Genomic DNA, 21,699 nt, shown 5'->3' with positions numbered 1-21,699 from the left:
CCATGGGGAGGTGGTGGCCTTGCGGTGCTGTTCCCATGGCCCTGCTCCGTGCGCTGCTGAGCTGGCACAGCTGAGTCACCACAAGGCAGAACGTACCCATGGGTGGGCGGGCAGCTTGCAGCAGGCACTCACAGCCCATGCTGATGGAGCCTTCTGGCTGTGGGGTGGCTGTGGTGAGTGGATGGGGTTGAAATAACCCAGGCGTCGTGTTGGATGCCCGGCGTGGGATGGGAACTGGGATCGTCCCCTCCAGCCACCCGGCCACTTTGTCTGGGGCTGCAGCTAATCCCTGCTGGGCAGACACCAGCTTGAGCCACAATCTCTGCACAGCGGCTGCCAAAAGCACCCGGCCCTCCTGACCTCCTTCCCACCAAGCAGCTCGGCCCGCTCTCGGGCTCCACTGATCCTGGCTAATCCACGGTGGGAGGAAGGCTCCTTAATTGGGGAGCTTGGCACAGCCGGCGAGTGACTGCTGCGCTGCTCCGCTCCGTCTGCCTGCAGGGATGGGGCAGGGTTGTGGCATGCAGGCAGTTGCCCTGGGTGACCTGGGGACCCTGGGTGCCATGCAGCAGCAGGGCTTGGGCAGCCATCCGGCGTAAATCTGCAGCCCCAGTTATGCAACGCCGCTGGTTTATTCATGCCTGAACTGGGCACTGGCCTAGAAAAAGCTCTGTGATGCTGGGGAGAGACGGGGATGGGGGCAGAGCCCCCCGGGAGGGCAGCAGGAGTGATGGGCACGAAGGGCACCAGGGGCCCTCCGAGCCACAGAATGGGGGATGTGGACAGGGGCTGCCACCTCAGGGCTATGGCAACAAACAGAGGATGCTACAAATCCCTCCCCAGGGTAGAGGCATTGCAGAGCCCCCCAGATGGGCAGGAGGCAGCCCCAGCAGGAGATGCCACTATACAACCACATTAGGGACTCACCCATGAGCCCCCTGCACACACAGCAGCCCCCCATGGAGTCACAGCACCAGATTCTCCCTGAGTGCTTCACCACTCCCATTCTCCAGGCAGGGACAGGTTCAATTCCTATTTCTCCCGCACTCAGATTCACGTGATTCATTAATTTTACCCCACAGCAGAGCTGTGCAGGGCCTGGCAAAACTCGTCACAAACTCTGCTCGAGTCCCAGCTCCTCACTCACGGGTCCCAGCAGCACACCCAGCCCCCCGACAGCATCACGTCCCCTTTGAGCCGGTGTAGAGCCACAGGATCCCACTGCGCTGCAGTCGCTGCCACAGCTGCATCTCCATCCTCAGGTCATGGTTGATGAAGAACTGCACCTCCTTGTGCCCACGGTCGAAGTAGTGATCTGAGTACGCCCGGTAGCCCGGTGTCATGAACCCAAAGGCACTAACCTGCAAGACACAGGGCTGAGCTCACCACCCTGGCGCAGGGGATGGGGCAGAGCTGTGGGAGCAGATCTACGAGCAGTGACCGTGGCAGAGGGGGTGCGTGGATGCCAAGTGGGAGGCAGCAGCGCTGCTGGGTGGGGTGGAGGGCTGCAGGAGCTGTGCTGCACCCAGAGCAGAGCTGTGGACACGGGGTGCCCACCTGGTCACAGGTGTGGATGGCGGTCAGCAGCATCACGGCGCCGGTGGAGGGCCGGTACAGCTGCCAGAGTGGGGTGGCCAGGATGTGGGAACGGAGGAATCTGCAGGGAGTGAACGGGAGCCTGAGAGACCTCCAGCAGTGGGATGGGAAAGGGGAATCCCCCCACCTGGGGGCTTCTTACCGGTTCCTGAGGTAGCGGATGAAATCCGGGTGCAGCATCCTAAATTTCCCCACCTGCAGGTCCTCCCCGAAGAATTCCTGGGGGCTGTGGGGAGGTGTGGGCAGCTGCTGGGAGCTGTGGGGCGCAGGGATGTGCTTGTGTCCCCCCCCCCCCACACGACCACTTACCGGACCCCCTCATCCCGGCCGCTGTCCACACGCTGCTGGCTCAGGGCCGCCCGCAGCAGCAGGTAATCACGGTCGTGGTCTGGGAGGAAGACGTAGCAAGTTTCCTGCAGCAGAGGACCCACCAACAATCAGAGATGACAACGGTGCTGTGCCCACGGCTCCCCTGTCCCCCTGCCCCACTATCCCCCACCGGTGTTTGGGGTGGATGCCGGAAGCCATCGGCGGCGTAGCTGTGCAGCGCGTTCACCATGGTGTTGGTGGAGAAGACATAGAAGGACGTCCTGCTGCCAACATCGCTCTCAAAGCCCTCCGTGATGGCCCCGTTCACCCTGCAAAGGGACGTACAGGGAGGTGGTGGTGGTTCCCCCTCAGCTGCACCCTGGCCGTGCCCTACGCCCTCACCTGAACACGTAGTCATGAGCATCAATGGCAGGGCCCATGCCGGAGCCATGGAGGATGCCCCCGTTGCCCACCACGGCACAGCGGATGCAACTTGCGGCCAGAGGGCGGGTGTCAAAGAGCAGAGCGCTGCTCGAGGCGTTGAGGAGGGACAGGGATGACTTCAGCACTGCGGGCGGCAGGAGGCGGGGGTCTCCTATTCAGCACTCTCTCCTCCCTCTCCACGGGATGGTGCTGTTCTCCACCATCCCCCCTTCCTTGTGCCACGGGCACAGGGACCCGCCGTGCCCCCACCCGCACGCACCATCCCAGCGGATGTCCTTCCAGCCGTGAGCCCCCCCGTATCGGCGCAGCCGCTGGTACTCATCCTCCTGTGCGTGCCGTGCCCACTGCAGCACCGGGATGGTGGGCAGGAAAGTGGCCCCAAACTCGGTGGCCCCAATTCTCTTCCTGATGCTCTTGGGACAGCCCTGGAAGCACAGGGGATGAGTGACCACACGGCACAGCACCTTCATGATGTCCTGCAGCTGGGGACATGATACCTCTGTGTCCCTGCCCCAGCCCTGTGGCACTGCTATACCGAACTGCTGTAGGTCTCATCCTGCCCATATGTGTCCCCGAGGTCTGGTGGCACGCTGGGGACAGGGGATGGCTGTGCTGCCTGTGTCACCTGCTGCGGGGCTGCTGTGGTTGTGGCTCTATGGTGGACAGGAGTCCTGCAGGAAGAGAGAGGAAGCCAGGAGAGATGCAGGGGGGTCCTATCCCTATCCCCATCCCCAGCCCTAAGACAGAAGGTGCAGAGGAGGCTCAGGACAGGTGCAGGCGGTGCTGCTGTGGCTCTGCCCGCACCCATCTGAGCAGTGCGGTGCCACCCCAACCCTACAAAACAGAAAGCAGAAGCTGGGCTCGGAGCCACCTCTTTGGGCCCCAGGCCCGGGCCAGGAGCTGCACTGAGCACAGAACCCAGAGAGGGGGCAGGCACAGGCGGGTTCGGGGTTAATCATTCCCCAGGGCAATGCGGCTCTGGAGCAAAACAACCCCACGGCCAGGGGGCCACACCGCTCCCACCCCACTGCCCCACCATACCTGGAGAGCTGGAGCCACAGGCTGCGCTGTGCGGGCAGCGGCAGGAGCAGCAGCAGCACGGCGAGCAGGGCGAGGAGCAGCCCGGTGCTGCGGGCACAGCGTCCCGAGCACAGCGTCAGGGCTGGGGGGCAGCAGCGGGCTCCTGGGGGTCTTCTCATGGTGGATGCTTGCAGGGAGGGATGGGAGCCTCAGTCTTGGTGCAGGGCTCAAGGTGGAAAGCGCTCCTATCTTCCCTCCTGCCTTCCTCCCGTTGGCCTTGGGACTCCGTGGCCACTGTGCCCGTGTGACAAAGTACAGCTGGAGCGGGGACAGCCAGCATCCAGCCCCAGGCAGCACAGTGTGGATGGGACAGAGCACAGCTCAGGGCACGGTGCGGAGCGCTGCGGGCGGAAGCTGCATGAAAGGGGGGAAATGGAACTCAGGAAGCAGTTGTTAGAAAAGCAAGAACAGTAAAAGCAGAACAGTAAAAGCAGAGCTCACAGCAAGTCATCGCCCCAGATGGGTGCGTGTTTCCTGGAGGGCTGTCACCCAGCACTGCAGGATGGACACAGGGACCCTCAGGGCCGGGCTGCAGGGCCGTGCTTACAGCCATGCTATGGTCACACGCAGAGCTTGGCAGCACAGCTCACTGCTGCCTACACTTCTTACAGTGACAGAATTGCCAGCTATTGGCACAGCTCAGTGACACAGAACCAACCATGAGCACAGCTTTAGAACCCCGTTACCTGGGCTTTCCAGCACCTTCTGCCGATCAGGCTGAACTCCGACTGTCAGCACACAGCACAGTAATTGCACACTCAATGCAGATTTCTGGTTATGAATCACTCAGTCTTTGGGGCAAGCAGGCGGCAGAGGCGTCCCTTGTCATCACTGTGGGTTTTGCCATCCAGCAGCCATGGCAGTGCAGGTGCCACTTGGGGTTTTCTGCTGGGCTGTATGGGCAGCATCACCCCATGCTCCACCATGGTATCACCGTGGGGTAACATGGAAGGTGGCTGTTCTTACCACAGTGCCAAAAAGGGGAGAGAGAGAGAAAGGGAGAACTGGTGCACAATCAGCTGCTTGTGTGGTTTGGCCGTTTGCAGCATGACATGGAGTGTTTTATGGGAAACGACCATCAGGGAGATGGCTTTTATGGGAGGTGACAGGAGGTGACCCAGAGAGAACACTGTGCCTGCTGTGCCCTCTGTCCTGTGGGCTCCAGGTAGCACAGAGCCCGGCTGAAGGCACGTGTCAGCCCTGGGACTCCAATGAGAAAAACCTGCTATCCTCGAGCAGCAGCCCTGGCCTTCTTGGAGAGAAAAGCCTGCACAAGAGGGATCACACACTGCCTGACAAGAGGAAATGGATGCCGTGAGCTCAGCGCAGGCGTTTCCCAATGTTGTTGGGTGGTGGTGAGGGATTTGCAGGGCTGTGAGATCGCATCCTGCCCTGGTCCAGTCTCCTCCCAGCAGCCTGGTTTCTCCCATTGCACTTCCCAGCTATTTCATTTGAAAGGCAGAACGGGGCTGCAGAACAGACAGCAAGCTGCTGGGCCATGGCTCTCCTCTCCCCCCACACCCTGAGGTGGCAGGGAACAGGCTGTGCTCAGCACATGGCACTGACCTCCCCTCTGCACAGAGCTCAGGGCCCCTCACTGCCCACAGGGCTCAGCCCCCGGCTCCCAGCACAGCTCAGGGCCACGCAGGGAGGGATGCACGCCATCAGCGAAGAAAAGAAACAAAAAAAGCCCTGGATGCCAACAGCACAGAGGCTCCCCTCTCCCCAAGGACATATAGATCAAAGCTGTAGAAACCAGAGCAGCTTTTATTGTTAAAACACAACCACCAGAAATCCAAACGCTGCCACGTGGCCCCACTGGGACCCCCGACTGAGGCACCAATTAAAAAAAAAAAAAGGGGAGGGAAGAAGGAGGCCACCTCCAGCCCCACGGTAGGGGCCCATGCACCCAGGTGCCACAGGGCTATTCGGCGGCCAGCAGCTGCCGGCGCTGCTGCTCCAGGAGGGCTTCCAGGTGGTCGGCTCTCTGCACTGCAGCCTGTGAAGACAGTGAGCCAGGGTGAGCTGTGCCCAGGCAGTGCCACAGGAAGGGCAGGGGCAGCAACCTGCTCACCTCGTACTGCTTCCGAAGGCTGCTCACGTTCTCCTCCTTCCTCGCCACGGCCGTCTTCACCCTGAGCAGGGAGATGGGGAGAGACTGAGCCCAGCGCCCAGCTCTCATCGCTCCCGGATCTGGGCACAGCAAAAAGCTGCCACCTCTCCTCCACACCCCAAGCAAGCTACAGCACCATCAGAGCAGCTGCTCTGGACCTCAGGTGCCCCTTCATGCTAGGAGCACTGTTATTCACTTTGGTAGCACTACGCGTTTGAATCAAGCCATCTGCAGGAAGAATGGGACGTGAGTTTCACACGACTTCATTAACTAAAGAAATTTCTTCCCAGTTCTTCCTAGCAAACCCCCACTTGCTCATGGCTTAGTGTGCATGGTGGTGATGCGTTGGCCCACTCTCAGGGCATGACCCTGCCTCTCCAAGTAAAGCACTGGGCTGGCTCTGGGAAAGCCTCTGAGCTCTGCCTGCTCACTGCAGCTAGTGGTGAACAGTCCTGCAAAGGTACAGGAGGGATCAGCCCATACCACAGACAGCAGCCAGCACAGCCCCTGCCCCACACTGAAAGCGCGCCTGCAGAAGACGATGTGCTTCCCCATCACATTCCTGTTCTGCTTGCAGAATCCCTCCCCCGCAGGCAGGAAAAGCAAAGGACCAGCTGCTTGACGCCCATCCAGCACCAGCAGTGCCAGAACCCATGCTCTCTACAGCCCTGAAGCACTCCTGGAGCTATGGCAACTACTTCCCACCTCCGTGTCCATGCAGGAGCTTAATGTGGGCCCGCAGCAGGCTGCAGAACACGTGCTGGACCAGCAGGAACCCCCCAGGCCAGCCGTGTGCCTCTGCCCCAGCTGCAAGCCCAGCACAAAGCCCCTCACCTCCTGTGGACCTCCTCCAGCTCTCGCTCCTTCTCCCGTACCACCCTGTCCAGCTCCAGGCGTTGCCGGGCACGCAGCTCCGCCATCTCTGCCTTCAGCCTCTTGTTCTCCTCCTCGGTGCCCACCAGCCTGTCTGCAAACTCCTGCCGGATCACTTCTGCCAGGCTGCTCCTCTCCTGTGACAGCTGGTCCCGTACCTGCAGGGTGACACCGCTGTGACCCCGTGCTGTGATGCAGCGTGCTGGAGGCAGACCCCCCAACCCTGCTCTCTGCTCACCTTCCGGATCTCCTCCACCTCCTGCTCCTTGTGCTTCAGCAGGCCCTGCAGACGGATGCTCTCCCCTTCCAGTTCCACCAGCCGCCCCTTCAACTCGTTGCAGCGCTCCTGCAGCTTCCTCTCAGACCTCTCCAGTTCCTGCAGCTCCACCTCGTACTTGTCCCGGATCCTCTTGATCCTAAAGGAGAAGAGGACAGAGCCCAGTGCTGCAGCCACACAGGAGATCCCCAGCCCCAGCACATGTCCAGAGCTCCCTGCACAGGCTTAGAAGACAGGGAAGGGAATCGGGAGCACCCTCTCTCCCTCCCCACCTGTTCTCAGCCGCCCGCTCGCACTCCTCCTTGGCGGAGGACATGTCGGCCTCCAGGCGCTGGATGACCAACTCAATCTCTTTGTCCCTCTCCTTCCTCACCTCCTCCCTAAGCTCCCGCTCCCGGGAGAGCAGCCAGGCTTCCTGGAAACAGCAACAGAGGGGGAAACATCAGCTCTGAGCCTGAGGGCAGCACCTCCCAAGCAGGGCAGCCCCGGCCATTACCTCCTTCTTCACATAGCTGGCCTCCCAGGCCTGTTTCTCGAGCTCCAGTCGGTCCTTCAGCACCTTCACTTCTGTCTACAGACGGACATGGAAGAGAATCTCAGCTCCAGTGGGTACAGCTGGGCATAGCCCTCCCTCATCCCACGTGCGCATGCTGCCCACAGGGTGCCAGCACACAGCTCCACGCACGCAGCTCCTGGCTGTGTCAGGACACAGGGAACAGACTGTACGCACCCAGAAAAGCCCTGCTCGTGCTGCTAGGCCCCAAGGGACAGAGGAGCAACACACCTGATGCCGCCTCTCCTGCTCCTCCTTCTCTCTGGCATACTCCTCCTTCAGTGCAGCGGTGACAGCCAAGCTGCTCGCCTCCAGCTGCCGCCTCAGCTCCTCCACCTCTGCTCTCTGCCTGCCCACACACAGCCCACAGCTCACAACGTGCCAGGGGGACACGGCACATGGCACAGAGCCACCCCCCAGCCCCAGCCCTCACCTGGCTGCCTGCTGGCTGAGCCGCTCCTTCTCCTCGGCCACCTCTGCGTAGAGCCGGCGCCGCTGCTGCTGCAGTGCTTGTTCCTCCTGCTCCAGCTGCTTCTCACACCTGGCGGCAGAGCAGTCTCAGCAAGGTGCAAGGCTCAGGGCACTTGGGCCCCCAGCACAGAGCTGCAGGGCTTTCCCTCCACCCTGCCCTGTATGCCATCCAACACATCTCTGGAGGATGCCCAGATACCACCTCCTGGGGCTGCCCCACGTGCCTCACTGCTGACAGCACCAGGAACCCACTGTGGCTGGGTGCTGGATGCCACGGGCCCCACATACCGCTGCCGGGCCAGCTCCCTCTCCCGCTGGCTCTGCTCCTCCTTCTGCTGCTCCAGCAGTCCCCGCAGCTCCTCTGCCTGCCTGCAGTACCGCTGTGCTGCCCGCTCATCTGATTGCAGCAGCTCGGCCTCATGCAGCATCTTCAGCTTCTGAATGTCCTGACGGTGCTTGGTGATCAGCTTCTGGATCTCTGGCTCCAGTCCTGGGGCAGTAGGGAGGATGCTCAGCACAACCCAGAGCTCTGCGGGTGTCTCAGCCCTGGCCACAGTGGCACGGATGGGTTGGGAAGGGGTGAGCAGACATGCACAGGTTTTCTTGTGTTCCATCTCTATCCAACGGGTCCGTACCTTTCACAGTGATCTCTTTGATCTTTTTGGTTTTCTCATCAATCCACTTTTCCCTCCTGATCTTCTCCGTTGCACTCATGAGTTCCTTGAGCTTTTTGATCTCCTGTTTGGAAGCCAATAGGAAAACTTCAGAGAGAAACTAGGGAAGAAAACCCTTATTAGTTCAGCTGTAGAAAAGGGCATCGCAGGCAGGAGCTGACGTCCTCAGCTGCGTGCAGCCCACACACTTGCTGGCCGTGGCTGGGAGCACCTATCAGAGAGGAGAGGGGAACCTGAGGCTGGGCAATGGCTGCAGATCAGGGTGTGCGTGTGCTTCCTCCTCCAGCCTCCCCTTCCCTGGGAACATGGGGCTGAGGCTCTGCTGCATGGGAGTCTCCCATCCCACAGCTGTGGGGAAGGGGTGTCCACACACCCAGCCCTGCTGCAGGGCAGATGGGTTGGTGCATGCAGGCAGAAGGGCAAAGACACAAGAAGAGTGAAGGATGCATTTACCTCACAAAAGGGGCCCAAAGCACGCCAGACCTGGGGAGAAAGAAAGGAGGAGAGGGAGAGAGAAAGGGAATCACAGAACGACAGGGGGAGAGGAGAAAGCAGGGAAGAAGTAAAACCAAATGGTCACAAGCATGGGAGAGCAGGGACAACCACAGGGGCTCAGGGGAAGAAGAGAAGCTCCTGGGCTGTTTCTGCTGGGAGCAGGGAGAGGGAACTGCAGCAGCAAATCCAGGCACAGCAATACCATGCTGGCTTTATCCTCAAAGCACAGCAGCATGAAAACATGAGCCCAGCAAGTCTTTGCTGTTTTTGTGTGAGGGCTGAACAGGCTCAGACGTGTGTGAATGCTGCAGGAGTTCTGGACAAGGATAACAGGGAGCAGGTCAGCAGGATGAGCCCCACAGCAGGGCCACAAAGCAGCAGAGATGAGGCAAGCTGTTCCCTCCTGCGGGGCAGGAGGGCAAGGACCAGCAGTAGCACCACAGCAAGACCACACAGTCCCACCTCCAGAGACAGGTGACATAAAGAGCATCGTGACACCCACAGAACTCTGCTGTGTGACCCAAACGCCCCGTGCTACTTTAATGTCTTCTCCTCACTTAGTTCTGCAAAGGGGGTTGGATGTAACCCAGCACAGGAGACAGTCACAGGTACACATCCTCCTGTGGCACTGGGTTTGTGCCACCACTCAGTTGGTCCCATGCACCCAGCTTCAGACAGCACAGACTCTTAGTCAGGGCAAAGCCCTGTGCCTCACTACCTACAGCCAGCAACTGGGCTTCCCTGAGGTGCAAAACCACACTGCTTGGGAGCCCCTGCCACATCCCATCCCCTCTCCCTGCAGCCCACCTGCCCTCTCCCCTCACCAGCTCGTGCTGCTCCTGCATCTGAGTGAGCTTCTTGCTGTACTTCTGGTCCACTTGTTTCAGCTCAGCCACCACAGTCTCACACTTCTCGCTCAGCACCTTCTTGTCATCTATGAGCTGAGAAGGGTGAAAAAAGAATCAGGCAACCAGGCAGGGCGCAGCCAGTCCCACATCTGGCTGCAGAAACAGCAGGCTGAGGTGGGATGGTATTACCTGGTCGATGAAGGCCAGATGTCTCTGGATAGCTGCCTCGTACTGCTCCCTCTGCAGCTGGAGCTGGTGGCCAAGCTCCTTCTCAGTCTGCTTGACGTGCCGGACGGTAAGCTCCCTCTGCTGAGCCTTTTATGTAGGGAAGAAAGAACCACAAGACATGAGAGGGAGTGGCTGCAACAGCACACGCACAGAGATAATAGATAACTATTAAACCTGGAGGGCACTCTGGGCCAGAACCACCAGAGCAGCTACACCAAAGCCCTCGGGTGCTCAAGCCACCTGCCCTGCTCAGCAAGGAGCCCAAAGCCCCAGTGACAAAGGGAAGGAGTTCAGCCCAGGACCGAGGGCTTCTGGACTGCTCAAGGCAAACTTCGAACAGCAGGCAGCCAAGAGAAGGCCAAGAGAAGCCCACAGCAGACGAGGAAGGATCTTGCAGACCTTTTCCCATGTTAACAAGGACCAAGATCGCTGCACGGCCCAGCAGCCTCTGGCTGCCCACATGAGCTCTCTGCAGCGCTATGCACTGCTGGGCACAGGCAGGAAAACTGTGATCTTGTGCTTCAAAGACGCTGCTCCAAAAGAACGTCTGCTGAGGGCTCTTTGTCCTCCTTCCCAGCAAGCAAGAGCATCTGGCTCACACACCAAGGCTGTCTGCAGCAGGCTGATGGCTCGCTTCTTCTCCTCCACTTCCAGCTTCAGCCTCATGATGGAGCTCGTGACCTCCGTGGCAACAGCCGACGCCTGCTCCAAGTGAGCCAGCTCCTCTTCAGACAGGAGCCCCTGGGATAGGGAAAAAAAAGAATAAGGGAATGTAGAGACCACGTGGAACCTTGGCAAGGGCAGAGGCCCGCCCCTGTGGGGTCCACCACCCCAGCACAACCCAGTGCTCACCTCCCGCTGCGTGGCTGAGGTGGCAGATCTGGGCCTCTCCTGCTCAGACTTCTCCATCTCATCCAAGAAACTGATGATACTTTGGAGTTTGGCCTCTGAGAGCAGGGCCCCATCCTCAGGGACACCGGGGGAGTGGTTCAGCTTCCCAAATTTCTCCAAGTTGTCAGCAGTCAGGGAGTTGGAGCCGGGCTCCTGCAGGGTGGATGCAGCTGTTGCATGGGACACTGCAGCTCCAGCAGCGTGGGAGGCTTGGAGGGGCTGCACTGCAACTCAGCCCTCCATCTGCTCTAGGGAGCAGCCCCATTCTTTGTGCTCAGCCCTCACAGGTTTTGCTCATCCCTGGGGACACCCCAGCTGCTCCAAACTCCTCCACTACCTTCTCCAGCACACCCAGTGGCAGGGAACCAGCCACGTTTCCCAGCCTTCCTGCCCTCCACAACCCACAAGCGAGGAGGCTCTGCCTGGGACCAATGCAACTCTCCCCAGCCCTCTCCTTACCCCATCTACCCAGGTGTATTTGTCTTTCTTGAAGAGCTTTGGAGGAGGCAGCAGCTCTGGTTCTTCCTCCAGCAGCCTCAGCGTGTCCAGCAGCTCACTGAGCGTCACCTTGGATGGAGCCCTGCTGACAGCAGTCACCACCGTCTCCAGATCCTCGCCTCCTGTCTCTCTGGAGCTCACATCCTGGAGGAGATGATGGCGTAGCTTAGAGTCAAACAGTTTGCTGGCTCTCCACAGAAGCGAACCCAGGCTCCAAAGCCACCCCAGCAGAACAGTTTGTGCCAGGAACACCTCGAGGTGAAGCCAGACCCACCTGCAGCTTGTCCTCCACACCATGATCCTGTGAAGGCGCGGAGCTGAGCTCTGCGAGGCCGCTTGCTTCTGGCTCTGCAGCTACAGAATGGAAATTGGCATCTGCAGGAAGCAGACTGCTCTCATGTGCTTGCAACAAGCAGCTCCCCAGAGTGAGAACCGCCCCTCCAACACCCTCCTTCCCCCGTCACACACTGCTCCAAAGCATGGACACCTGCAGCAGGGACTCACCGGCATTGTTGGCTTTGATGATGCTGCTGGCTGGACTGCCGTTCCGTGCAGAAGCAGGCTTGGCAGGTTTTTTCTTTGCTATCCTTCTGCTCTCCTTCACCTGCGCCAGCTCTTCTTCTGCCAAGCGCTTTGTGTCAGAAGCCTTTTGAGCCCTTTTCTGATGCAGCTCCTGTAGGGACAGAGAAGTCATCAGGTCTTGCCCAGCACAGGGTGGTGCTGACACACTGGAGCAAGGGCTAAGAGACAGCAGCACACCGCACAGCCAGCTCTGCATGGTTAACAAGGCCAACTCTGCTCAGAGAAAGTGCAAGCTCAGGAAGAGCAGCTCTGCTCCTGGTTACTGGGAGCAGAGGGGTGGTGGTGGACGAGGTCCTGCATGCCCTTGTGCAGCGTTCTTTGCTGCCCTGCAAAGGACCTCTGAATGGACCACACTGCATCAGCAGCTCAAGGGCCAAGCAAAGCAGTGCCTGGGGGCTGCTTCAGCTGTGTTCTGGGAAGTCAGTGAAGGCACGAGCACGTGTCTGCAGGGCTGCTGCAGCATTTCACAGCTGCTCACTGCTGTGCCTCCCGCAGGACTCCCCTGAAACATGACTCCATATAGGCCAAAGAGAAACTGGGGCTTTTAAAACTCTTCCCAGCTCTATTGCAATCCAAATGAGCAACTCCCTGAGGTCTGTAACAGGCCCAGCCCCTCATCTGTGCTCCAGGAGCACCCGTCCCCTCCTGCCATCAAGGGCTGCCAAGAACACGGCGAGGACAGCGAGGTGCTTCCTGCATCAGTGCCAGGAGCACAGAGCAGAGCTCAGCACAACACAGAGCGACCCGAGCCCAAGGACAGACCCTCAGGGGACCTCTCTCGTCCTTGGCCGCCCCGAGGAGCTGCGGTTATTGCCCTCAGTTTGAGTGCAGTCTCCCTTTCCTTGAGAACTTAATGGAAACCAGCACTGGGTGAGCTGCCAAGCTTGGCAGGAGCGCAAAGGAAACTGCTCTGTGGCACCTCAGCCTCCACAGGGAGCGCTCACTAGAATTCAGCTTCATGGAAAGCCCCTCGAGATGCAGAGGAGAGGCTGAGGTCCTGCTGCAGCACAGGGCACGGCGCAGGGCCTCGTCCCTACCTGGATGGCAGCACGCCGTGCCAGCCGTGCCTTCTCCTCTCGGATCTTCCGGCGTTCCTCATCCTTCCTGTCACGCAAATCCAGGACGTTCCTCTCCTCCTGCTGCTGCCTTTCCTTCCAGAGAGAAAGGTCAATGCTGTGACTGGGAGCTCGTCCACATCCAAAGCAGTGGGGAGGGATGTACCCCCCCAAAGTCACCCCATCCCACAGCCCACCCCTCCTCACAGGGAAAGACCCCTCCAAAAAGCTCCACTTTACAGCAGCTTCTTTTCTCTAGACACCAAATGCAATTATTAGTCATCCGAGGCTGAAACCACCAAGGAGACAAGGCTTAAAAATAGCATCTCACAAACAAGAGCCACAGTGCTCTTTGTTATTTGGATAAATAATTAAACACAGCGAAACACAAATAGCTGCAGATGACACGTCACTCCCTAACGAGCCAATCGTTACTGGTTCACTGCAGCGAGCTGCGAGAGGACTTCCCTCCTCTGACCATGAGAGCAAACAAGACAGCAACAGCACGAACTCTGCCCCATTCTCCCTGCCTGCTGCTAGAGAGGCTCCTGGCTGCATCCCACGGCACCCTGACAGGGCCAGGAGCCGCTGCAATGCAAGAGCAAAGCCCCCCCGTGCCCTGCAGCTCAGCTTTGGGCTGGTAGATGTGACGGTAAGGGAAAGCCAGGGGACAGAGCAGGGGACAGAGCAGGGGACAGAGCAGGGGACAGACCTCCCTCTTGGCAGCCAGCAAGCGCCCCAGAGCCGCTGCTCCCGCCCTGCGCCGCTGCGAGTGCCGTCGGTACCAGCGCTGGATGGTCACGGCAGCGAGGTTCACCTGCTGGATGAACCTGCAAGGGAAGCAGCATCAGCCCCACGGCCCCCCACCATCACCTCCTGCCACAGCAAAGCAGGGACTGCTCAGCCCAGCCCTGCACCCCAGCCCAGCGAGGTAGGAGAAACCGGTTCAGCTCAAGAGTGCAGAGGAACACGTTCTTTTGACTGGGATGATGCAAAGGGCACTGAGCTGAGCGGCAGGCGGGGAGAAGCCGCTCAACCCTGTGTGCCAAGAGAAGCAATTCCCAGGCCCAAACTCCCACAAGACAACAACAAACCCGGTCCCCATGCCATCCTGCTGCCTCTCCCATCCACCCAGCTCACCTCTCTGCCTCCTCTTCCGTCACCTCCTTCCTCCTGGGCAGGCTGCTGTTGTTGTTGCGGGTCAGGATATTGTTGCTGGAGAAATTCTTCTGAGATTTCATGAAGCTGCTGCTCTCGCTGTCCTCGTTCGCAGTCGCTTTGATGACGTTGCTAAGGCAGAAGATGAAGCCACTGGAACCATCCCAGCCGGCTCTGCCTCACACAGATGTGGGGTCGGTGCAGCCCCCAGACCAGCAGCTGGCCCACACTTACTTGAGGGAGCTCGGGGCCTGGTTGGAGCTTTTGGGTGCAGGGCCCTTGTCAGTGGTGGAATAGTTATTGTGCACCATGGTGGTGACACAGTTCCCCATCGCGCCCTTGTTGCTCCTTGCATGTATGGAAAAGAACACATGATGACTGGATCTGAAGGAAACAGCACGTCCTGCAGTGACCTTCACCACTGCCTCGAGCGCTCCTTGCAGCAAGCAGGGGAGGATGCAGGAGCTGTTACAATGCACACAGCCCAGCAGACACAACAGCCTGCTGCTCACGCTGTGCTGAACATTCACACTTAAAACTTTCCCAGCCCCAGGGGTTTCACATCTTACTCCTTCCCCTTCCCAGAACTCCAGTGGCCTCAACCCAAATGAACCACGCTCCTTCGTACCCCCAGGCACATCCCCCATCAGGGCCCAGCACAGCACAAGCACAGCACTGGCACCGCCTCCTCTGCCCAAGCATTTTCTGTTTGGTTCCTTCAGCACCAGGCCTGCACGTTGCTGGCTCAGGGCCACCCCTCCTACCTATTGTTGGCTGTGAAATTGGCTGCTAGGAGCACGGTGGCTTCCTTTTTCCTCATGCCTGCTGGAGGCTCGGCAGTACGGGAGCCAGAAGGGCCGGGGAAGATTCGTGGCTGATCGTCCTGCCATGGGGGGAACACGAATAAGAGTGAGCAAGCACCAAACCAGCCCCTTGTTCTTCCTCCAGAAACCCACTTCCCCCCCATGCAAGGGAATATCCCAGCTCTGCAGCACTGCAGTCCTCCTGCACTGTCACCTGCCTCCCTCAGAGCCAGGTGCATGGAGCTGCAGCCACAACCCTGGGCTTAGATACTGTGCCAACTGCAGGTGGAGCAGGGATCAGCCCAGCTGCCACGGACACCCCGTATTCCCCCTGTGTTCAGACCTTGGGGAATCCCTCCCACCAGACCCCCACCCCACGCTCTGCTCCTTGTGCCAGCAGCCAGCTCAGCCTACAACCCTCACCAGGATGTTCCACGTGGTTTTCTTTTCCAGAGAGGTTTTGCTCACACTCGCCACCTTCTTTCTTCCACCAGAACTGCTCTCAAAGAAGGGCAGGAAGTCTCCTGTCTGCTCTGAGCTTCAGCCCAAAGGCAAAGAGAAGGAAAGGATAGGTGTCCTGGGGTTAATATCGAATGCATGCACATGGCAACGAGGCAGTCACAGCAGGATTCCCATCACTCAGGCTGCTCCAGCAAGAAGCCTACTCTGATCTGGGCTCAGCAGCGTGGCTGCAGCACAGCAGTGGCTGACAAAGGCACAGCACGCAGAGGCATGGGGAAAAACGGACAGAGAACCATCACACAGCCACAAATCTAGGAATGATACCTTTTTTACACAGAATGTTATGCTTCTGCAGGGTGGGTGGAGAGAAAATAAATTGAAGGGCAAGAAGAACTGAAAATTTCCATTCAAAGACGGGCTCTGGGAGGTCAGTGGAGTCAAGAGAACTGCCCTCTTCTATCACAGCCCAACTACGCTCAGGTAAGTCCAGGAGTTGCTGCAAATGAAAAGCTCCATCCTTATTTCCCCGGTTCTCAATCACGCGCCCTTCCCTGAATACAGGGGACCTTAGCTTTGCAAAACCAGGTTAGGACCTGCAGTGTGTGTGACGGAACATCTCAGTGCCTGGCTGTGCACGGCTTTGGTTTCCTGGTGGGACAGGAGAGCAGGCAGAGCGGTGCTACACACTGCAGCCATACCTGTGCGTGCTGTTCGCCCGCTGGTTGACCTGGGTGGTGCTGTTGGACCTCCGGAGGTTGTTGATGGCCCGGGATCCTGCATCCTCCTGGGGAGGAGAAAGCAAGACTCAGGGGGGATCGCCAATAACAGCTCGGGTGGGTGCTGCCCTGCCAGCCCTACCGTGGTGCTCAGACACCCCACTAACAACATGGGTACCCCCAGCTCCCTGCCAGGCTCCCGCTGAGCAGGTGGGGCTGTGCTTGTTTGCTGAGCTGCCCAGCACACAGCAGGGCTGTGCTCGTTACCTGCCCGGCAAACAAACACCGAGGCAGAACGCCAAGGCAGCAGCAACCACTCAGCCACCGAGGTTCTCAGCTGGCAGAGAACCCCTCCTCCAGCAGGATCCTCAGAGCAGGAGAGCATGCAGTGGGTTTGGGTATCTCCCAACGCTCCAGATGTGCCCTCCCCAGGGCAGAGCACAGGGGAGCACCTCCGTGCAACGCACCCCAGGGAACCAACGGCCTTCTCGGCCCCAGGGCACGCTGCTGGCACACGGTCAATCAATGCCAACTCAACCGCCGGCCTCCAGGACCCGCAGGTCCTTCCCAGCAGCTCAGCCCCGTACCCACAGCGATGCACTCAGTTATTCCTCCCCGACCGCAGGACTCCGCCCCCGTCCTCGCACAACCCCACCGCGCTCCTCCCTGCCCAGCCCCATCTCCCATCTCCCTGGCCGCTCTCTAACGCAGCCCCCAAAGCCCCCCATCCCAACCCACCTCTTCCCCAGCACAGCATCACCCACCAGCGCGTTCCTTTTGGTTTTCCCATCGCCGACGACCGACACGGAGCGCACCACGTGCTTGGCGGGCGAGGCGCTGCCGGGCCGTCGCGTCACGGGCACGGGCATCCCGGTAAGGCTCAGCTCCACGGCGCCGCCCGGGCACGAGCAGCTGCTCCGGGCGCTCCTCATCTTGCGGCGGGGCGAGGAACGGCCCCACGCGGAGGCCGCGACCGCGCGACCCGGCAGCCCGCCGGACCCCCGGCCCGAGTGCAGCCGCCCCGCCGGCCCCAGGCCTCGCCCCGCCCCCCACCTGCCCGCGCCGTCCGCCCGCCCTCATTGGTCAGCGCGAAGGGGGGGCGGGGGCCGCGCCATTGGATGAGGCGGCTGTCGGTCAGAGGGGAAATGGGCGGAGCTACGCGGGGCGGAGCAAAGAGCCGGATTGGCTGAGGCGAAAAAGGGGGCGGGAGGTGGGAACGATGGGGGCGGGGCTGGAAGGGCTGCGGGGTCCGGAGGCGCGGGTTGTGCGTCTCAAAGGGCTGTGGCTCCAAAGGGGATCTGGGACGGGGACTGTGAGGGCCGAGGCCCCAGCAAGCACTCGGAGGCAGCCGCAGGTCCCATCCGGGCTCAGGTTTATTGGTGCTTTCCGGCTGCGGCCCCACCAGCATCACCGCAGCGCGACCCCTGCAGCTCTGACCCTGCGTCCAACTCAGGGCTTCCCCGGCGAGTGCAGGGTCTGCAGCACCGGACCCCCACGGGTCAGGCCGGGCCACCTACCTTCCCAGAACGGGAAGACAGTGACAGACTCCTTAAAGCTCTGCCACCGGCCCCATTTCATATCCTATAGCTCCCTGGCAGCGCCCAGGCGCAGCCCCATTGCCCTCGTCTCCATAGGGCTGCTCGTTGGTGAGAAGCCCACGCTGAGCCCCACAGCCATCGCCTGCAGCCCTGCAGGATCCCGGAGGCAGCTACGCGTTGAGGAAGGAGAAGGCTGAGGGCTCTGCGTCGCTCGGATCAGGCATGGTGTCACCTTGGGGCTGTGGCAACGTCCGCGGCTCCGCAGGCGGTGAGCGCAGGGTGAGCGCCGTGCCCGGCGGTGCCACCAGCTCCATGCCAGCAAACAGGGACAGGCTGCGGGTGGGCGCTGCCGCCGTGCCCACATCCCCCACCAACCTGCTCGCTGCCTCCTGTCTGTGTGCGACAGGCACTGCTGTGGGGCCTGGCCGCTCCCAGGGCTCCTCTTCCAATGCCGGCTCTGTCTCCACAGCTGGTGCAGTGCCGGGGAGTGTGGGTGCAGACAGGGGCTGGAGGATGCTTTCATCAAGCAGGGGTGGGATGTCTGTCAGCAGGTCCCCTGTGCATGGGGCTGAGCCCTCAGCGAGGGTAGATGGAGCTGAGCACGGGCGTGATGTTTTGGGGGACGGGCGGCCTCTGCATAGAGCCTCAAACTGCCGCAGGATCTGGGAGGAGAGGTAAAACAGGGCACAGTGAGCATCAGCAGTATGAGGGGCTTGGCCCCAGCATCTTCTCCCAGGACCCACGACCTGGGCATCAGTGCCTGCAGCCACCCTCAGGGCCGAAGGGTCTGCGGGCTCTGGGAGCAGCAGTACAATCCTGGGACACGATTACTGCCCATCCATTATGCACAGAACCAACTCCAAGGGTTGGCAGCAAGGGGTGCCCCCGGGGACAGGGTAACAAGACCCAGAGTGCACCGCCATCTGGGGAGGAGTCGTGGGGATGTCCCAGGCGTCACCTTGGTTGCTCGGTTGGCCACAGGGCCGGGGCTGCCTTGGCTGAGCTGCTGCAGTTGCTGTCGTGTTCCTGCAAAGATCTGGTCCAGAGCCAGCAGGTCGGAGCACATGAGGGATGAGATGGCACTCATGGATCGCTGTAGGGGGACAAGAGCTGAGCAGGGCAGCAGGCACCAAAATCTCCAAGCTTGGCCGAGCTGCTTCCCCTGTCCCTCCTGAGCCTGCAGCCCCCCAGTGGCAGATGCAAACCAGCAGCAGCCCCGTGGGCACTCACCATGCGGACATTGTCACTGGGGTCCTCCAGGGCCCGACTGAGCAGCTCCAGCACCACCTCGCAGTTCAGCAGCCCACACCTGGCACAGGGACAGCGGTTATGGACACATGCAGCACCCCACAAGCACTTTGGCCCTGTAGTCAGGGCCAGCAGGCAGGGCTCACGCTGCCCCACCAAGCCCACACCACAGACACCCACACTCCTGGGGAGCATCCACCTTGGGCACTTACTCCTTGAGGAAGTGCTGTGCCTCCTCCCTGGTCAGGAAGACCCTGGCACCCTGGGTCAGCGCTGACACCAGGCTCACCTCCCTCAGGCAATCACCCAGGCTGTCAGCATCCACCCTGCACAGGGAAAGCACAGTGATGGGGACAGCCCTGCTCCGTCCTATGCATGCAGTGTCCCTGCAGTCAGCTCTATCTGGCTGAGGGCTGTCCAGACCAGGAGGACAAACGCCCCGAGAAGAACAGAGCCTGTCAGCTCCAGGAGATGGAAAATACAGTATGGAAAAAAAAAGCACCATACAGATGGAGAAACCATCTCAAAAGAACTCAGAGCACACAGAGAAGTGTGCCTAGATCCCCATTCTTACCTCTCAGCCCCGCTCACCAGCTCCCGGCTGGCCCCAGAGTGACTGTCGCTGCCCGATTTGCTGTAGGTGTCTGAGGTGCGGCTCAGGTCACCATTCTCCTGCGAGGAGTTCTGGGAGCTGTGCCCGCTGTCTGCCTCCTCCCAGCCGCCCCCCGCCAGCCCCGGCTGGTGGCTCACTGAAAGGACAGCAACAGCAAAGCAGGAAGTGACCCAGAAGGAGACCAAACCACCCCAAAACACAGTGGGGTGGACAGCACAGGCCGGGGGTGACGCACCTCGGGCAATGTGAGCTGTAGTGGCTGCAGGTGGATTGGTTGAGCTGGCCAGGCTCCTGGCAGGAGAAGGAGCTGTCACAGGCTGGTAGGCATCCTCATGGAGTTCCCCACAGTGAGACCGGGGTCCCTCCGGTGAGGGAAGCACAGCATTGGCCACCGCTTCAGCTGCTCGCTGGATGGTGCTGAGCAGGGCTTCACCTGCTGAGGCTGGGAAAGAGCCTTGGGAAGCTGAGAGTCTGGCCCAAAGTCTCCGGGGGGCAGCACCCATGCAGGGTGAGGGCAATGCCCAGCAAAAGTTTCAGAGGCACTTACCGGAGCCGCCTCTCTCGCTGCTGAAGCCAAATCCTTGCATGGAGCTGCAGGGACTGGATTTGGAACCCATGCCTAGGGGAGGTACAAGGCACAATCAGAAAGAGCAGAGACATTTTGGGTCTCCCCTCACTGCCGTTCCTCCCCAAGAAAGCACAGCAGAGCCTTTGGATCTGCACAGGGGAGATGGGAGCCAGAGCACTTGAAGAGAACACTTATGGCAGCCTGTATCTCTGTTTACCTGGGTACAATTCTCTGTCCAACACAATAATCTCAGCCTGTAACAGGCAGAGCTGTGGGACATCAGCCCCAATGCACCAGCAAGCAGTAAGAGGAGGCCAGACCACAGCAAAGCACTGGAGCTGGGGGTACAGCACAGCCTGCACTTACCTGCAGGAGGCAGGGGACGGGCAGGCAGTGTGGTAACGGCTGGGAGCAGAGCATCCGAGAAGAGAAAGCTGGCCAAGTCCTGCCAGGAGAGAGAGAGATGCTTGAGAGAGAACTGAGGAGCACCAGGCACAGGGAGTGGGAGCTGCTCCAGCCTCCACTGCAGTGCCCAGGCACAGAGGTAACAGGGCCAGCACTCACCTGTGCAGCAGCCCGGACCTTCTGGTTTAAGCTGTTGCCGTGGAGGGGGTCTGGGGGCCCAGTGAATGCTGCAAGGCACGAGGATGGGCAGGCTGGGGCTGAACCCGGCCTTGCCCAGAGCAGAAGCTGCACCAGGCTGTTCCATAGAGCCATAGGAGCACCGACACAGAGCCCCTCCCTGCTCCCCGCCCTACTCCTCACCCCATTACCTGCAGCCTCCCGAATGAAGGCAGCGTTCCTCCTCAGCTGCAGGAGGAACTGGGGTGAACCCTGGGCACACGTGTGCTGCAGGATCTTCAGCACCTGACAGGATGTTGGGGGTCCAACATTGGGGTGAAGAGTCCACTCCACAGCTCCGCCACTGCCCCTAGCCCGCAGCAATGCCATACCTTCAGCTTGACGTGGCAGGAGCCGCTGCGCAGCCGGCCCAGCAGGAACTCCAGCAGGCACTGGCTGCTGCCTGCCGACTCACGAGAGATCTCTGGGCCGCTCGTTAGGGATGGATCTCACACCACCACCAGCCCCCACCCGGCCCCGGCTCCCCCAAAGGATACTGCTGATCTCCTCCAGCACGAACCCGGGGCACGGCCCCTCCTCGTCCGCAGTGCCACGCAGCAGCACCGGCAGCTAAGAGCAGGAATGGTGAGGGCTGCCTACGGAACCCTCCCCACCACCACCCCCCAGGGATAACTGGTGACGTCACGTCCCCACGGTGACGTCAGGCCCCTCTTGGTGACATCACGTCACTGCCGGTGAAGGCCTCACGGTGCCAAGAGCGGGGCTCGGCGGCGGTTGGGCAGAGGAGACCCGGCGCAGGGATGGGTGAAGGGTGCGGCGATGACATCGCGACGGGCGAAGTGACGCCACATCCCCGGCAGCCCCCCCTCCCCTCCGGCCGCCCCCCGCCCCAGCACGGCTCGTACCCGGCTCAGGAAGCACAACCGGTCCCGCAACGGCACCGCCATGACAGTCCGACTCAGATCCTGCCCGGCCCCAATGTGGCTTCAAACTTCCGCCTTCCGGAAAACGCAGCGCACCAATG

The 21,699-nt window shown here is 60.5% G+C and overlaps 3 protein-coding genes across 3 annotated transcripts; all 3 read right to left on the bottom strand.

The window, feature by feature from the left end:
* Positions 1-1,181: 1,181 nt before the first annotated feature.
* Positions 1,182-3,548, bottom strand: LOC306953408 (alpha-N-acetylgalactosaminide alpha-2,6-sialyltransferase 2-like; the record flags this gene model as incomplete). Its single annotated transcript, XM_079544304.1, has 9 exons — positions 1,182-1,361; positions 1,558-1,657; positions 1,739-1,822; positions 1,906-2,009; positions 2,096-2,234; positions 2,308-2,500; positions 2,609-2,774; positions 2,885-3,020; positions 3,391-3,548. The coding sequence occupies 9 exons, from the start codon at positions 3,546-3,548 to the stop codon at positions 1,182-1,184; spliced, it is 1,260 nt and encodes a 419-aa protein (XP_079400430.1).
* A 1,805-nt stretch (positions 3,549-5,353) lies between these two features.
* On the bottom strand, positions 5,354-17,058 carry CEP131 (centrosomal protein 131; the record flags this gene model as incomplete). Its single annotated transcript, XM_079544262.1, has 26 exons — positions 5,354-5,428; positions 5,504-5,564; positions 6,377-6,573; positions 6,654-6,831; positions 6,965-7,107; positions 7,189-7,263; positions 7,477-7,594; positions 7,679-7,786; positions 8,005-8,206; positions 8,352-8,454; positions 8,844-8,873; positions 9,710-9,826; positions 9,923-10,048; positions 10,565-10,702; positions 10,814-11,005; positions 11,312-11,494; positions 11,625-11,725; positions 11,855-12,023; positions 12,970-13,083; positions 13,700-13,817; positions 14,128-14,277; positions 14,380-14,493; positions 14,910-15,028; positions 15,372-15,486; positions 16,109-16,194; positions 16,891-17,058. The coding sequence occupies 26 exons, from the start codon at positions 17,056-17,058 to the stop codon at positions 5,354-5,356; spliced, it is 3,300 nt and encodes a 1,099-aa protein (XP_079400388.1).
* A 776-nt stretch (positions 17,059-17,834) lies between these two features.
* TEPSIN (TEPSIN adaptor related protein complex 4 accessory protein) lies at positions 17,835-21,622 on the bottom strand (the record flags this gene model as incomplete). Its single annotated transcript, XM_079544194.1, has 13 exons — positions 17,835-18,326; positions 18,623-18,757; positions 18,895-18,973; positions 19,125-19,238; positions 19,487-19,661; positions 19,761-19,961; positions 20,073-20,144; positions 20,460-20,538; positions 20,658-20,725; positions 20,867-20,960; positions 21,047-21,138; positions 21,212-21,284; positions 21,581-21,622. 13 exons carry the CDS (start codon positions 21,620-21,622, stop codon positions 17,835-17,837), a joined length of 1,716 nt encoding a protein of 571 aa, XP_079400320.1.
* Positions 21,623-21,699: the final 77 nt, after the last annotated feature.

The sequence above is a fragment of the Tetrao urogallus genome (assembly GCF_951394365.1).
Source record: "Tetrao urogallus genome assembly, chromosome: 18".
NCBI classification, from domain to species: Eukaryota; Metazoa; Chordata; class Aves; order Galliformes; family Phasianidae; genus Tetrao; species Tetrao urogallus.
This window is presented reverse-complemented; position numbering and strand designations above follow the sequence as displayed.